This window comes from Mustela nigripes, chromosome 14, assembly GCF_022355385.1.
Source record: "Mustela nigripes isolate SB6536 chromosome 14, MUSNIG.SB6536, whole genome shotgun sequence".
Lineage (NCBI taxonomy): Eukaryota > Metazoa > Chordata > Mammalia > Carnivora > Mustelidae > Mustela > Mustela nigripes.
In genome coordinates, this window is record NC_081570.1 from 85,817,280 (window position 1) to 85,834,073 (window position 16,794).

At 38.2% G+C, this 16,794-nt stretch overlaps 1 protein-coding gene across 5 annotated transcripts in view; it reads left to right on the plus strand.

Annotated features, from left to right (window-relative positions):
* The window catches only part of CDC14A (cell division cycle 14A), a 174,543-nt gene that overhangs the window by 126,397 nt on the left and 31,352 nt on the right, over nucleotides 1-16,794 (plus strand). For all 5 annotated transcript variants that reach the window (XM_059375515.1, XM_059375514.1, XM_059375513.1 and 2 more), the window contains exon 11: nucleotides 10,999-11,158. In XM_059375515.1, coding sequence (XP_059231498.1) covers nucleotides 10,999-11,158 — 160 coding nt within the window. The remainder of the gene's footprint in view (nucleotides 1-10,998; nucleotides 11,159-16,794) is intronic.

The following is a 16,794-nucleotide window of genomic DNA, read 5'->3' on the forward strand; positions in this document are numbered from 1 at the left end:
TTTTCTTTTCTTTTCTTTTCTTTTCTTTTCTTTTCTTTTCTTTTCTTTTCTTCCCTTCCCTTGGTGCATAGTCTGAACTTTTAGCACTATGATGAATAAGAGTGGTGAGAGCAGACATTCTTCACTTGTTCCTAATCTTGGGCTTGGGGGGAAGCATTCACCATTATATTGAATGTTAATTAGACGTTTGCTATACATGTACTTTACCAAGTAGAGGAAGTTCCCCTCTCCTTTCCAGAGAGTTTTATCATGAATGAGTATGGAATTTTGTCATGCTTTTTCTGCATTGATTGATCATATCTTTTTCTTTGTTAGCCTGTTAATTTGGTGGATTGCCTTAATTTAAAAAAACATATTAAATAAACTTTGCATTCCGGGAATAAACCCTACTCAATATATTATAAATGAGAGTCTTGCAAATGTGATCAAGTTAGGGATCTTAAAGTGGAATGATTGTCCTGGATTAATCTAGCAAGTTCATTCTAATCATAGGAGGACATAGGAGGAGTTAGAAGAAATGCGATGATAGAAACAGAGATCTAACTAACATACTTTGAACATGGAGGAAGGGGCCATAAACCAAGGAATAAAGGCAGCCACTGGCAGCTGAAAAACCAAGGAAACAGATTTCTTCCTGTAGAGCCTCCAGAAAGGATCAATCCTGTCAATACCTTCCTTGACTCTAGCTCAGTGAAAGTGATATTGACCTTCTGACCTCCAGAACTACGTGGGAGTAAATATGTCTTCTTCTGAGCCATGAGGTGTGTGGTAATTTGTTACAGCAGCTTTGTGTAGATAGGAAACTTCTATATCTGCATAGTGTACCAGTAAGGAAATAGGTATAGTGAGATACACAGATCCTCTGTGAACATGGGCATTCTGAAATTCTCTTATTCATCATATTTCTACTTTAGGCTGTTCAGAGTAGGAGAGTCCTCAGATGCACATGTTATTTAAGGAATACTGAACTACAGCAATGTGTAAGATGAATCAGGTGGAGGGAGATTGAAAAGAGACTATCATCATCTAAAGAGGTCAGCTCTTGTTGAAGGGGCCAGAAGTTCGACTGAGGAATTAGAGACAGGTGGGGACCAGAGCATCTCAAGGAAGTCAGTCTCAGGCTTGGAAGCCTGACTAATGGTAGGAGAGACGAAGGGCTTTGAAGCCTGACTAATGGTATGAAAGATGAAGAGAGTGACACCATCGATGACGCAAAAGCATGAATAAGTAACACATTCATTAGGAGAGAAGTAAGAGGATTAAAAAGTTATCTGACAGGCTTTCATCTGTCAAAAATGACTGTATTAGGTTAGAAGGATTGTATTCTTTCAGGGGTGAGAAATCCAATCGTTGCCTTTTGGGTAATGTTAATTCTAAATCTGTGACTTTAGGGTAGAACATCCTGTTAGTCCTTGAAGACTAAAATATGGCCAGGTGTTTGATTTCTGCGTCTTGAAGAAAATTTCCCCTTATCTCACCAGCAGCACGAGGGGTGTTATTAGCATCCTTGTGAGTTGATGAATTTATGTATTGGCAGATCGAGACCTTTTCTTTGTTATAGTCTGAAATCTTATATTTGATTTTTTTCCTAGGATATAAATAAAATTGTTTACAAACCATCAAGTGATTTTTTTCTTTTACTTCAAACTGTTGTTCTTAAGCTAAAAATTCCATTCTGACCCCAAAATATGTGTTCTACCAAGCATCCTCAAAATTTTTAAAAAGAGGCACAAACACATCTCTCTTATTGAGTGAAGTCGAAACCTATCCTTTTCAGGGACAGCCTGTGGAAATACAGAGGTGGGATCAAGCTGCTTTTATGACTTGTTTGATTCTATTTATTGAATGTTCAGTTTTGGTGTATGATGACATCTGGATCATGATCTGTTAATGATTTCATTCATAAGAAAGGAAGCCTTCAAGGGCCGGTACTGGGTTCCCACGGGGACTTCAGTGCATGGATATTTGCAATGATGTGTGATATAATGATACTGTTTTCTTTTTATTTATGTATTTATTTTTAATTTAAAATTTTTCATTAAGATATAATTGACATAACATTATATTAGTTTCAGGTATATAATGTAATATTTGATATTTGTAAATATTGTGAAATAATCACCACCTTAAGTCTAGTTAACATCCATCACTAAGTTTATACCTTTTGACTTTCTTCAGCCATTTTGCCCACTTCCCATCCCCCATTTCTGGCAACCACCAATCTGTTCTCTTTATCTATGTATTCGTTTTCATTTTTTTTCCCTTTAGAATTCGTTTATAAGTGAGATCACACGGTGTTTGTCTTTCTCTTTCTGACTTATTTCACTTAGCACAATGCCCTCAAGGTCCATCCATGTTACTGCTAATGGCAAGATTTCCTTCTTTTTTATGGCTGGATAATATTCTTTATGTATGTATTATGTATATTTTGTATATTTTTGTATGTATACATGTATTTATGTATATATTATGTATATTTGTGTGATTTATATATCTGATTTTGTGTGTGTGTGTGTGTATTCACACTTTCTTTATTCATTCATCTATTAATGGACACCCAGGTTGCTAGTGTGTCTTTGTTGTTGGAAATAATGCAGCAATGAACATAGCAGTGTATATATCTTTTCAGATCAGTGTTTTCATGCCATGCAGAAGTGGAATTGCTGGATCATATGGTAATCCTATTTAAAATTCTTTGAGGAGCTTCCATACTATTTTTCATAATGGCTGCACCAATTTACATTCCCACCAAGAGTGCACAGAGGTTTCCTTTTCTCCACAATCTCTCCAACACTTGCTATTTCTTATTTGTTTATTTATTTGCTTGTTTTGATAATAGCTACTCTGGCAGGTGTGAAGTGATATCTCATTGTGGTTTAGATTTATATTTCTCTGATAATTAGTGATGGTGAGGCTTTTCATGTACTTGTTGGCCATCTGTATGTCTTTGGGAAAATGTCTATTCCAATCCTCTGCTCATTTTTTAATTGGAATTTTTTTTGCTATTGAGTTGTGTGAGTTCTTTGTATATTATGGATATAAAACCCTTTCAGACATGATTTGCAAATATTTTTTCCCATTTGGTAGGCTGCCTTTTCATTTTGTTGGAAGCTTACTTTGCTGTGCAGAAGCTTTTTAGTTTGATATATTCTCACTTGTTTATTTTTGTATTTCTTGCCTTTGCTTTTGATGTCAGAGCCAAAAACTCAATGCCAAGGCTGATATCAAGGAGCTTATTGCCTGTGTTTTCTTCTGTTTTATGGTTGTAGGTCTGATGTTCAGTTCTTCAATTCATTTTGAGTTGACTTTTGTGTATGGTATAAGACAGTGGTCCAATTTTATTCTTTTGCATATGGCTACCCAGTGTTCCCCGCACCATTAAAAAAAATTTTTTTTTTAAGATTTTATTTATTTATTTGACAGACCGAGATCACAAGTAGGCAGAGAGGCAGGCAGAGAGAGAGAGAGGAAAACAGGCTCTCCACTGAGCAGAGAGCCTGATGCGGAGCTCAATCCCAGGACCCTGAGATCAGGACCTGAGCTGAAGGCAGAGGCTTAACCCACTGAGCCATCTAGGTGCCCCTTCCCCGCACCAATTATTGAAGAGACTGTACTTTCCCCATTGTATATTCTTGGCTCCCTTGTTATAAATTATTTTATCTTATATATGTGGGTTTATTTCTGGGCTCTCTATTCTGTTTCATTGATATATGTCTGTTTTTAATGCCCTTACCATACTGTTTTGATCATTTTAGATTTGTAATATAGTTTGTGATATAGTTTCCTGATCATACAGGAAGTATGATGCCTCCAGATTTGTTGTTCTTTCTCAGAATTGTTTTGGCTATTTGGGACCTTTTGTGGGTTCTATACAAATTTTAGGATTGTTTATTTCTGTGAAAGATGTCATTGGAATCTTGATAGGGATTGCATGGAGTCTGTAGATTGCTTTGGGTGGCATCAACATTTCAATATTACTTCTTCCAATCCATGAGTGTAGAAGTTCTTTTTACTTTGAAGTTTCTTCCTGACACAGAGGACTCACGTAAAGGCTAAATCTGGACCCTGCAGGGAGTTTTGTCTTTGTAAAGTAGAACTTCCATTTTGAATAAAGTCATCTTTAAGGGAGTGACAGTTTTGTGGTTGGATTCTCTTTTCATTCCTAAATTTATAAATAAAAAATTCTCCCTTTCTGCTTTATTATCAAAGATAGTCTCATCAACGTCCTGTCAGTTGGATGTTTGTCAACACTCTAATTTAGCTGTAAGTTGTCTTAGTGCTTCTTAAATATTAAAGTGTGTAAGAATCACTTGGGAATCCTATTAAATGCAGTTTGGGTTCACCAGATCTAGGGTGGGACTTGAGATTCTGCATTTCTAATAAGCTCCCAGGTGATATGATGTGGCTGGTCCTCCAACCACATTGTATAACAAGGGTCCATGGGTCATTCTTCCTCTGTAAATATCACTTATGCTACGTTCATTTTGGTGCTTAGAGCATGTGGTAAGTTTCACAATTGGAAAGAGCAATTCTGGAAATTAGTAGTTAAACCATTGCTTTTTATTTTAGGAAATTACCAAAAGTAAAATGGAGAAAACCTGCTCAAGAAAAAAAATGGAAGTATTCTTGAAAATGTCTAAAAATAATGGCTTGAGTTCTTAATTATAATTGATTCCTACTGTTTCTTTTGGTCATTTTTTTAGATACATGTAGTGGTCTTAGGAATATGTATTAACATTTTGTATAATCTATTTTAAAGTTTTAAGAATTTATCTTTCCTAAAATACAGAAATTGAAACTTGAACTATTATAAACTGGAATTTAAAATAACCATAGACAATATCATGGTTTACTTATAAGAATAACAAGCACAGGGGTGCCTGGGTGGCTGAGTTGTTAAGCGTCTACCTTCAGCTCAGATCATGATCCCACGCTGCCCAGCTGGGAGCCAGCTAATTCCCTCCCCACTCATGCTCTCTTGCTATCTCTATCTCTCTCTCTCCCTAATAAATAAGTAAAATCTTAAAAAAAAAAAAAAGAATAAAAAGCACATTGCATAGGTTCGAGTTTGCACTATTTGACAGTCACATTTTTGCAGTAACACTCATTTATAAACTTCTAAATTGCTCTTCATTTATTCATTTATTGACTGCCAATTGTATTGGATATGTTGGCTAAGCAAAAATTAAACCTTTGGGGCGCCTGGGTGTCTCAGTGGGTTAAGCCTCTGCCTTCGGCTCAGGTCATGATCTGGGTTCCTGGGATTCAGCCCTGCATCAGGCTCTCTGCTCAGCGGGGAGCCTGCTTTCCACTCTCTCTCTGCCTGCCTCTCCCCCTACTTGCGATCTCTCTCTCTGTCAAATAAGTAAATAAAATCTTAATTAAAAAAAAATTAAATCAGTGTGGGTCCAGTATTAAGGATATGGTATATATAAGATTTGTGGGCAATGTGACATCAGAAATTTGCCCTGAAATACTCATGTCAATTACTAAAGACAGGCGATTGAGTGGTTTTTGTTTCATTTCTTGTGTGAAAAGGGTTAGAGGTGGGAAAAGAATGTCTTGTAAGCAATAATGCATCCGGTTTAGTTGAAAAGTTTGTATTTTGCCGTAATACCACCGAACCAGCTTCTGACTGTAGAGGTCTGTACCTAAACTAGAACTAGCTTTGGGAACTCTTGACTCATTTCTTCTCTTCCAGCTACATTTTTCACGTGTGTTTCAGAATCAGGAACCTTCCTTTCTACCCTCAAATTCTGTCTAAACAGCTTCCTAGTAAATCTTCCATTTGTACTAAAGTAGGAGTAGAACTCCTTGAATATCTGTCTCCTTTCCACTTCCTGAACCTGTGGTACTGCTTTCTGGTCTATCTTCCCTTGACCCCAGGTTAGACCATTTCATTAGTCCAGTTCTTTAAACCGGGAACCATCTTGGTTTCCATAATAGCCATGGGGCAGTGGAGTAGGAGGCATGCAGGGCAGACTGGTACCCTAGTCACGGCTAGAGTAGGCCTACCTCAACCTACAGTGTGGGCTGGGTTTCTATATAGAATTGCTGAATGGTGGCTTTGCATGGACACTGAGGTTGGGTATGCATCTAGGATGGAAGAAGTGATGAAAATGAAAACGAAGAGTTAAGGTGGTGGGGAGATAGGCTTAGTTTGGACTCCAGAATGTGAAGGAGAAATCAGCTACAAACAGAAGAAGCTGCACCTGACTATCATTGTGTTCTGAATGCAAATCCAGAAATAGCTGTGACAGTGCAACTGAACAGGGGAGGGGCAGAGGGAGAGAGAATCTCAAGCTGCCCCTCACTGCCCCCGTACCCCTGCCCCCACCACTGAGCAGAGTCCATCATGGGGCTCCATTTTGTGACCCTAAGATCATGACCTCAGCCAAAATCAAGAGTAAGATGCTTAACCGACTGAGCCACCCAGGCGCCCCTTGAGATTTTTAAAAAGAAGGCTGTGACTTCACTTGTAATGAAGCCAAGCTAATTATTTTCTCAGGTCTCAGGCCTGACTAACCCAGGGCCAGGACTTGGACAAAAACTCTTGACCCCCAACACTGGCTATCTCTCTCCAAAGGCTCTGTTTAAATCAAGACAGATCTCTTCCTGTTATTTCAAAGCCTGTGCTCTTTGGTAAAGGGTTGTTAATCTCATGCTGTTTTAGAAAATCCACGATGTTACCTGTGGATTTACTTTGTGCTGGTGTGTTAACTTTGTAGGATTTGATTTTTAAATGCTAAATACTTAAAAATACATGTTCTCCTTCTTGTGTTTGAGATGAGGCTTTTAAGGAGTAACCGACACCACAATAAAAGCCAGCGCAGTTCCCTTGTCAATAAAAAAGGGATTTGCGTGAAGTGCTGCTTTTTCATAAGGAGCACTGCATAGAGCATCACTTAGCAACACACAAATCAGCTTTGACACCTAATTCATCTTTAATATTCAGGTTCAAATCAAGTCTTTCCTGTGATGGGACAGATGGAGTCTTTGAAACCAAGCAAGCGAAAGGTGTCACTTTTTAATTTCCATCTTTAGGTTGGCAGCAGCATCAGAATCTTCATTTTGGAATTGGAATTTTTCCAATTTCCAGATCTACATGCTTCATTGTGCTGGGCAGGGTCCCGCATGGACATGTTGCTGCTTGCTTCTGTCATAATCTCTGTTTCAGCCAAATCAAATGGCCCGTTTTCCCAAACATACTGTGTACTTTGATATCACTATTTCTTCAAGTCCATGTTGTTTCTTTGCTTTGGGAAAATTCTTTGGTGGCTAAGTTCTGCTAATCTTTCTAGCAACTTTTGAATTCTCAGGGACCTTGTCTCTGCTTCTTTAAGACTAAGCTAAGGGTAAATCTTGGTCATAGGTGTTAATACTGGATTTTAGTTGTTTGCTTTCTTTATATGTAACTGGAACTTTTGAGGGCCGGGATTTCTGTCATTTATCTGTATATCCCTATCTTTTCTGTATGTTTCATTTATCTGAATTTCTCACTGTCTGTGGCAGAGCTGAGTGTTCTTTCCCTGTGAAACACTAGTTCTTTATTACTGAATCTTTTGACCAGAGGCTCAACATACTCATTTATGAATTTAAGTTATCTTTTGAATTGTTCATAGTGTGTCAAGTATTATGCTGTATGTTTACTTCTATTTTGGAAGGATGTAAGAATCAACCAACAGATAAAGAGTTATACTAGATGTAACATTAAGTGGAAAAAATCTGGAGGAAACAAAAAAATTAAAGCAAGGATTTCTGAAAATGCAAGGTAGCAGGGAGGCTATACCATGGTGTTATGAAGTTTTTCACAAAGGAAGCAAAAACTTAAAATGGTTTTTGAATATGGATTTTTATAGTTGGTACAGAAAAATTGAGTGACTCAGTGATTGGGGTAACCCCATCAATTTCTATATCTTAAGCTGAGAAAATATTCCTCAGTGGTTTGCTTCCAAAAAAGTACCTTTTGCCATAATAGAAGGCAGATACCACCACACTCCTTCGTGAACTGGTATGTGTAGATTTCTGGAGTTTTTATTTTATTCATATCTTTAAAATTTCATTGGCTTTTGTTTTAAAATTTAATCCATTTTAAAACATGCTGGAAATTTATTTATTCATTTATTTAAAAATATTTTATTTATTTATTTGGCAGAGAGAGAGAGACAGTGAGAGAGGGAACACAGCAGGAGGAGCAGCAGAGGGAGAGGGAGAAGCAGGCTTCCAGCTGAACAGGGAGCCCGACACAGGGCTCAGTCCCAGGACCCTGAGAGCATGACCTTGAGCTGAAGGCAGACACGTAACAACTGAGCCACCCGGGTGCCCCCATGCTAGAAATTTCTTAAGATAATTTAAATGAATTCCAATTTTAGAACAATGCTAGGGATGTTACATTAGTCTTATATGTGGACAGCATATTATATATCTAAAGCTTCTATACTGTCTGTCTCAGAAATAAGACTTAAATTGTTCCCTTTTCCTTTTGCTTGGTCTGGAAAAGACTGAAAAGTGAACAAAAATTAAAAGAAAAAAAACACCTCTTATTTGAAAGTGGAGTAGGATATTATATTTATTTTATTTTATTTCTTTTCAGTGTTCCAGCATTCACTGTTTATGCTGCACACCCAGTGCTCCATGCAATACATGCCCTCCTTAACATCCACCACCAAGGTCACCCAACCCCCCCCCCCCCCCCCTCCAAAAGCCTCAGTTTGTTTTTCAGAGTCCACAGTCTCTCATGGTTTGTCTCCCGGCTCCGATTTCCCCCAACTCACTTCTTTGCATCTCCCAATGTCTTCCGTGTTATTCCTTATGCTCCACAAATAAGCGAAACCATATGATAATTGACTCTCCCTGCTTGACTTATTTCACTCAGCATAATCTCCTCCAGTCCCGTCCATGTTGCTACAAAAGTTGGGTATTCATCCTTTCTGATGGAGGCATAATACACCATTGTATATATGGACCACATCTTCTTTATAGGATATTATATTTTTTAAAAAAGAAAGCTTCCCAACCATCCAGTCCTATCCCACACTGTTAATCTTTGGACATTTAGTAAACTGACTCCTTTCTAAATGTATGTATAAATACTATTGCTAAAACAATGTAGTGATGTGCTGTCTGCTGTCTTTTATGATAGCAACATTAAAGGTTCCTTTCCATACTAACACTAGCTTTGTTCTGCTTTGATCCATCTATCTATCCGTTTATTTATCACTTATTTTTCTTACAAAAGCACATGAGTCACATTGTTTTAAAAAAGTCCAAACAGCGTAGACATGCAGTAGAAAGTAAAAGTTTCCTTTTATTCTTGGGACTAACTGGTCAATATGTTGCTGTATGTTCTAGATAACTAAACTTTTGGTTAAATTATACTTTTTTAATACAAAAAATGACATCATAACTTCCATTCTGTCACTTAAATTTTTCTTTCATGAATGCTTTATTTCATATATGCTCTTCTGTTCTTTATTACTACGTGGAGGTCCAGCCCAGGGCTTTTTACTGGCTGTATAATATTTCACAGGGTGGATGAACTCTTAATAAGCTTGTTTGTCCATTCTTTATTTCCAGTTTTTTCTTTTTTTTACAAATAACACTGCATTAAGCATTTTTGTATCTTGAATACAAGGATGTAGCTCTAGGGTGATACCTGCGTGGATATGCTTGGTTGGAGGCATTGCACATGTAAAATTTTGCTGTATAACTTAAAACTTAAACTTTTCTTAAAGACTTTCAGCAGTATTTAATCATAAACAAAAATTCTGATTTGTGAGTAAACTCTTTTAAAAAGGAACAGTGGATTCCTTTCTTGAGGGTCCAGTGAGAGTACAGTTCAGGGAGGATATTTTGTCATGGTTTTTCTCCTCGTATTTTAGCCTGAATGTTATTTGGAAACTTTGAGAGAAAATACTCCTTAGTCTTTCTATTGCCTCAGAAAATAAATCTATGTTCTAATTGGTAGCATCTCCTTGATAATGCTATTATTTCCCTGGATGTTGATATTCCTTATGATGAGTCATAAGTTTAGCTTAATTCTCTTCTGTCAAGTATAATGTAGAATAGAATGAAAACTATCTAATGGGCAGTTTATCTTAAAAGAAATGGAGGAGGGTGACTCTAACAATAAAAATTTTAAACCCAGACTATCATTTTTGTTTACGTATATTAAGTTCTTTTCCTATAACCTTGAAAACAGTTATAATTGTACCTTATTTTATATAAGAAAACTTACCGATGATGTACATTTTCTGATTCTTCAAGGATAATCTAATTGATGCTCTCTACCTTGCTTTTGGGTGGTAAGAGTGGGTTTCTAGGGGCACCTGGGTGGCTCAGTGGGTTAAACCTCTGCCTTTGACTCAGGTCATGATCTCAGGGTCCTGGGATCGAGCCTCAGCAGGGAGCCTGCTTCCCTCTCTCTCTGTCTGCCTCTCTGCCTACTTGTGATCTCTCTGTCAAATAAATAAATAAAATCTTTTAAAAAAAAAAGTGGGTTTCAAAAATTGTGTTTTTTCATGCTGCCACACACAATTAAGGATTTCATAATCTTTCAGGTACTCTCTGTTTGATTCCAGTTTCTTCACCTTCCATCTTTGAGTCCAGTTCACTCCGGCTGTTTTTATAGACATATCAAATTGCCATTTGAGAAGTATCTTACAGATTTCAGATTCATGTGTAAAAGGCAAATGGGCTCACAGTCTTTTTTCTTTGTTGTAAGCATCTAAAAACCTCAATAGGCAACTCATGTATGGTACAGACATATATTGGAAGATAAGTATTTGTTTCATATAGCACTTTAATTTATTTAATTTAATTCATATAACTTAATTCTGACTTTCAGAAAATGACTTTTAAAAAAATCTCAGATTTCATAAACTTTCTAGTCTGACTTGTAAAGGTTTATCTGCTAATCTTTTTATTTCTAAGATATTCCCCTAATGAGATGATAGTAATTTATTTTACAGATTATTTTGTTTTCTCTCCTTTTTCCAGAAAACAGGCATCGTTATGGGTCCAAGGAGACATTTTCCGATCCAAGCTGAAAAATAGACCATCCAGTGAAGGAAATATTAATAAAATTCTTTCTAGCTTGGATGATATGTCTATAGGTGGAAACTTATCTAAAATACAAAACGTGGACAGATTTGGAGAGGTGAGTTTTCCTCAGGAAGATTTTCGTGCCTCCTTAGGACTAAAGTTCTGTATTTCTTTGTTTCCCAGCTGAACATATATCACATAGCAATACCGCTTTCCTGAAATGCTCAGAGTACCAATATTTTTAGGTGTAGAGTCATCTACCTGTAAAACAAGAATCCAGAGCAAAGAAAGCAATTCTCCTTAGAAATAAAAAAGCTATAACTTAAGGAGCACAATTATAAAAGAGGCCATTCTGGTTTGGAGACTAGGTACAAAAAGGAGACAGGATAACAAATTTTCTATTTGAAGATGGAAGTGGATATAAAGAAGAAAGAATTAATGTGGCAATTGAAGACACAGCCTATGCCACAAGTGGTTTTTTGAAAGTCTCCAATTCATATTGATTTCTAAAATCCAGAGTTGCAAATATCATTAGGAGCAAATTTTTTGTGTGTGTGTGGCTCTATTATAAACAAACCATTTTAAACAGCTGACATCTGTGGTCCCATTTAATCTTTACAACTAGCTGGTAATCTGGTAATAGGTAAAATCAGCAATATTACCGAGGCAATATAATCTCTATAGCAAGGAAACTGAATGTCAGAAGTTCTAACTTTGGTTGCTTCCAATCCACATCTGTCTGATTCGGAGTCTGTGTTTTTTCTGTTATACCGTGCTACCTAAAAATGTAAGTGACTTATAACAGGTAGGATCATGGGTATTTTTGGAGCTAGAAGCAACATGGAAATCATTTGTCCTACTTCCCCTTGTGTGTGGATCCGAAGCCGGGGGTCCCACCGAATCCCATGACTTGCTTAAGGTCATGGAGTTCTTTAGTCGTGAGACCACCTTGAGACTGTGAATCTCCCTCCTGGTTTAGCTCTTTCTACCACAGGATGAAACTAAGCACTTGGTTTATAGTTGTATTTTTATATCCCTGAGGGAGCAAAAAGAGCTGTTGAAAATATTTAAACAGTGGGGCATCTGGGTAGCTCAGTTGATTAAGTGTCCAACTCTTGGTTTCAACTCAGGTCATGATCGAGGGGTCATGGGATCAAGCCCCATGTCAGGCTCCCTGCTCAGTAGGGAGTCTGCTTGAGATTCTCTTCCTCTCCCTCTGCATCCCCCCCAATTCAAGTAAATAAATCTTAAAAAAATATTCAGGCAGCAAGTGTGGATTTGCCTTCTATTAGACGGTGACCTGTTGGGCCTGGACAATATTCTTGAGCAAAAACTGTGGTTCAAGTTTGGCCCTCAGGGAACCCAAAATGGAAGGATGCCTCTTAGCTGCTTTAGGTCAACAAGTGACATGCCAAACAGGTTTCTTTCACCGAGAAAGATAACCAGAGTGCTTGGCAATAGGTTGAGTAGGCTTCCTTCAAGGACACAGGATGGAGACTGCCGGAAGAACCAATTTTTCAACCCTGTGGTCTCTAATCCAGGACAGCCACTGAAGAAGTGGCTAAGTTTACTTGTGTTTGAATCATCTGTCCTGACAAAATGTAAATCTTAGCCAAGGTCATGTTGATGTTCAGAGCCCTTGTTGACTTTTTCTTGTCTCTGTGTTGTAGTCTGGCCTATTCAAAGCAAACAAAAGGATCTGAACTGACATTTTAATGTGAAAGTATAGCTAAGCAAGAATGTTTTCCTTGCTCTGGTCAGCATTTCCTTCTTAGGTTTGTTCAAGTAAACAGTGCTTTGAATTATGACCTCTGAAAAATACACATACAATCTATCCATCCATCTGGGAAACATATTTATCTTATAGGAATATAATGTTTTCTATATCATAATCACATTAAACTAACATCTTATAGTTAGAACATTTTGTTCTCATGCTTTTTTAGATCTCAATTTGTTGAATTTAAGACTAACATTTATTTATCACTGAAGAATGAAATATGAAATTTAAAGTAAGTCAGTTTTAAATATGAGCATGTGTTCAGATATTGGGCTGTTTCTCTTCCCCTTTCTTATTCCTTGCAACCCTAGATTAATTACTTTAGCTCTAGCCATTCAGAAGTGGTATGATTTTTGAAATTAGAGCACAGAAATACAGGAATTTAGAAATACCACAGAACAATGGTGTGGTTAAGATTTCAGACAGTGACATATACATATAAATAGGTGAGATGCATTGCATAAATAACACTTTTAAGCCCTTTTCTCGCCATTCTTATCTGGTGCTGGCTCCAGAACAGTACATGAATATGGGGAATTAGTTTACTCAAAAGTGAATGTAATAGAGGGAGTAACATCTTTGTCATTCTTGTGAATTCCAAATGGGAAAAGAAGTTGAGAATACTGCAAGGATTTTCATGTTTTCAAGTTCCAGACCAATGTTCAGGATAGAAGCCCATAGGAATTCTGGGTTTATTAGTTTGTACATAAAGTGCAGAAAAAGGTGCTATTCTTCTAGAGGTTGCTTCCTACCCCCTCTTTTTATAAGTAATGTCAAATTGAAAATGAGATACTAAATTATTTTTCTGTTTCCCAGGCCTATAGGGATTTTCCTGGGATTGGTTGTTAGGAAGCTCTGTAATTACCTGATTGAGAAGGTTTGACTATGTAGTTTTTCAGTGCCCAAGAGGTGGGCAAATAGACAAAAAGGATCAACCGGAAGGATTCAGGCCACGGGAATGGGCGAGGCTGCAGCTGTAATGAATTCTCTTTGCCTGCTTAGAGTTATGAAAAATCTTTTTAAAATAGAGGCTTTACCTTGATTGAATCTGGTCTTCAGTGCTGGGCTAGGCACTATGAAATACACCCAACCCATCCTATGGGGATGGGTTAGGCTCTAGGTTAGGCTCCCTGCTCGGTGCTCCTGCCTTGCTCTGTATTTTTCCTCCACGGTCCTTACATCTCCTCCCTGGCCTGGTGATACTCATTTTGTGAAGATAGAGGCTTCTGTCTGCCCACAGGGCCTTCGTGAATGGTGCTTGAAAGAATGAAGAAGGGTTATGGTTTCATCAAAAACAAACAAGAAAACAGACATGAAATTGATAATAATCCAAGCTAGCCAAAGGTAGTCTGTGTGCAAATACAACATAGTACCAGCAATAAGTGCTCACTTAGACATGCCAGGGCCCGAGGGCCCATCATGCATCGGGGTTATTAAAAAATGTTTTTAAGAAGATGGAATTTAAAACACTTTATTTAAGGGATCAGTACTTAAGGAGTTAAGTGAGGAGCTTAGAATGTAACAACCACCTAAATAGTACCTACTATGTGCCAGGCACTGTTCTAGGCACTTCACACGGATTAATTCTTTTTTTCTTCTTTTAAGATTTTATTCATTCATTTGAGAGAGAGAGAGAGAGAGGATGAGCTGGGAGAAGGGGATTAGGAGGAGCAGAGGGAAAGGGAGACGCAGACTTCCTGATGACCAGGGAGCCTGACATGGCGCTCCATCCCAGGACCCTGAGATGATGACCTGAGCTGAAGACAGACGCTTAACCTGACTGAGCCATCCAGGCATCCCCTACATGGGTTAACTCTTAATTCTTATAACAGCTATAGGAAATAGGCATTGTTACTAGGCCTCCTTTAACAGAAGGCATGACTGAGGTAGAGAAAGTCAAACTGTCTCTCCAAGATCCCAGAGTACACAGTAGAGCTCTCAGTTAGACGTCGGTGCTCTGGCTTCAGTGTCTCCTCTCAGCCACCCACCTGAGGCCCCTCTCTGTACCCTGCTGCCTCTCTATGCGGTCCTAAGTGTAGCTTTAGTGTATTACATCAGTCAGTTTGGACAGAACTTTAGCCAGTCTGTCGCAGTAGATTTCTCCTGGAATTGTGATTATTAACTTTTCCTTCTCTGGGGTGATAATCCAATAGTAGCACACCAATCAATCAGATGCTCTTGACTTAGAGATATTAATTAGGTACAAGTGCTGCCCCTTCCACCAAGATCATGTAAATTGACAGGTAAATTAAAATATCATGTTTTAGTTAATTATTTAATTAACTAATGTTTAAAGATCTTGTTTTTAAGCAATCTCTACACCCAGCATGGAATTCAAACCCACAACCCTGAGATCAAGAGTCTTGCACTCCACCGACTGAACCAGCTAGGTGCTCCAAGAATATAGCTTTTTAATCATGTCACGGAGATACTGTGATTTATAAAATCCTTTGCTCTTTTATACCTAATGCCCGTGTATAGAGTGTATCTTAGAAAGAGAAAATCCATGAAGTAAAAAATTAACTCTCTAAGACTCTTCTTTCAAGCACCGTTCTTTCCACTCTTGGGACCCCTATGGCATTCCAGTTCCATTCTGAATGCCACTGGGATTCGGGAGAGGTTCTAGGACAGGAGAGTGATAGTACAACAGAGAGCCAGAGTTTGGGCAGACTTCCCTGGCTGTGAAGGAAAGGGCTGCTGGGGTCTGTGTGGTCTGGGGTGGGAGACCAGGAAGTTGGTGAAGGGGGAGTGGTCCCAGGGGATAAAGGTCTCAACAGTGGCAGCCGAGGAAGGAGAGAAGACAGACTTGGGGGCTCTGATAAATCCAAACTTTACATGATCAGAAGCAGCTTGTTATGAGATGATATCTTTGCCTTTCCTCAGCTTTCACATCTCACAGTTTCAGCATCTGAGAGCTGAAAGAATTTTGGAGATGACCCAGCCACCTTTCCCAGCCAAATCACTTAAACCTACTAAAAATCCATTATCATCTTTCTCTTCCAATCCTTTCACTTCTATTTTTACTCATTTCTATTTCAAACTCTCTTTTTATGTCATTTTTCTATTATAACTCTTCCGTCTTTTTTCCCTAGTGTGCTATATTTTGTCTAATAGATTTTTTTCTTAATGGCACACACCACTACCTCCCCAGTGACTTACTCTGTCACCATCGGATTAATGCGTTGGTCAGTCATTACTTATCCTACTGAAACCTATGCATACATTTTATTTTCTTTTTCATCTTGTCTATATTTAGAGAACAACTGATGGCATAAAATAAATCTTTCTAGTTTGCAACTATAATTTGTTCTTTAGCTAGACCATCATCTGTAAATAAGCATATCTTTTGAAATGGTCTTTCTTTATGTATTTTAGTTTGCTCTCATTTTCCTGCCTTTATGTAGGGCAGGCTGGTATCTGAATGAAAGAGCTGGTACTTAGACCCTCCGGAGGGCAGTGATGAGTCTGACAACAGACCTACCTCTTTTGGGAGCAAAAATATGAGGGTCTTCCCTGGACTAGGCTTTCTGAGTTTGTACCACAAGCAACCATGTGACTTTGTTTCTTTTCAACAGATTTTAGGGGATTCAAGCAGCTCAGGGCCAGAGAGGATATGCACGGAGACTCTGGGGGGAGAGGGGCTGGAGCACAAAGGAAGCATAGGCTAGGTTCCTTGCATTCACCAGTTGTGACTACTTATCAGTTATTTTAAGGAATAAATTTGGTAGAAAGAATGAGACCTCCCAGCACCTGTTGAGAAGCCTTCAAATGGCCGGTCGCAGGTCTACCGTTTCTTGGGATTGATTCATGCCCTCATGAGAAAAGGAACTGTGTTTCCTAATATTTTTTCCCTTCACAGGTGTTTGTGTTCTAGATGCCCTGATAAATACAGAGCTTAGTTCTATTCATGTCTATGTCATACTCAGGATTCCAGAAGGCCAGTGTCATTTTTCTTCCAGCTCTCTCGTTTC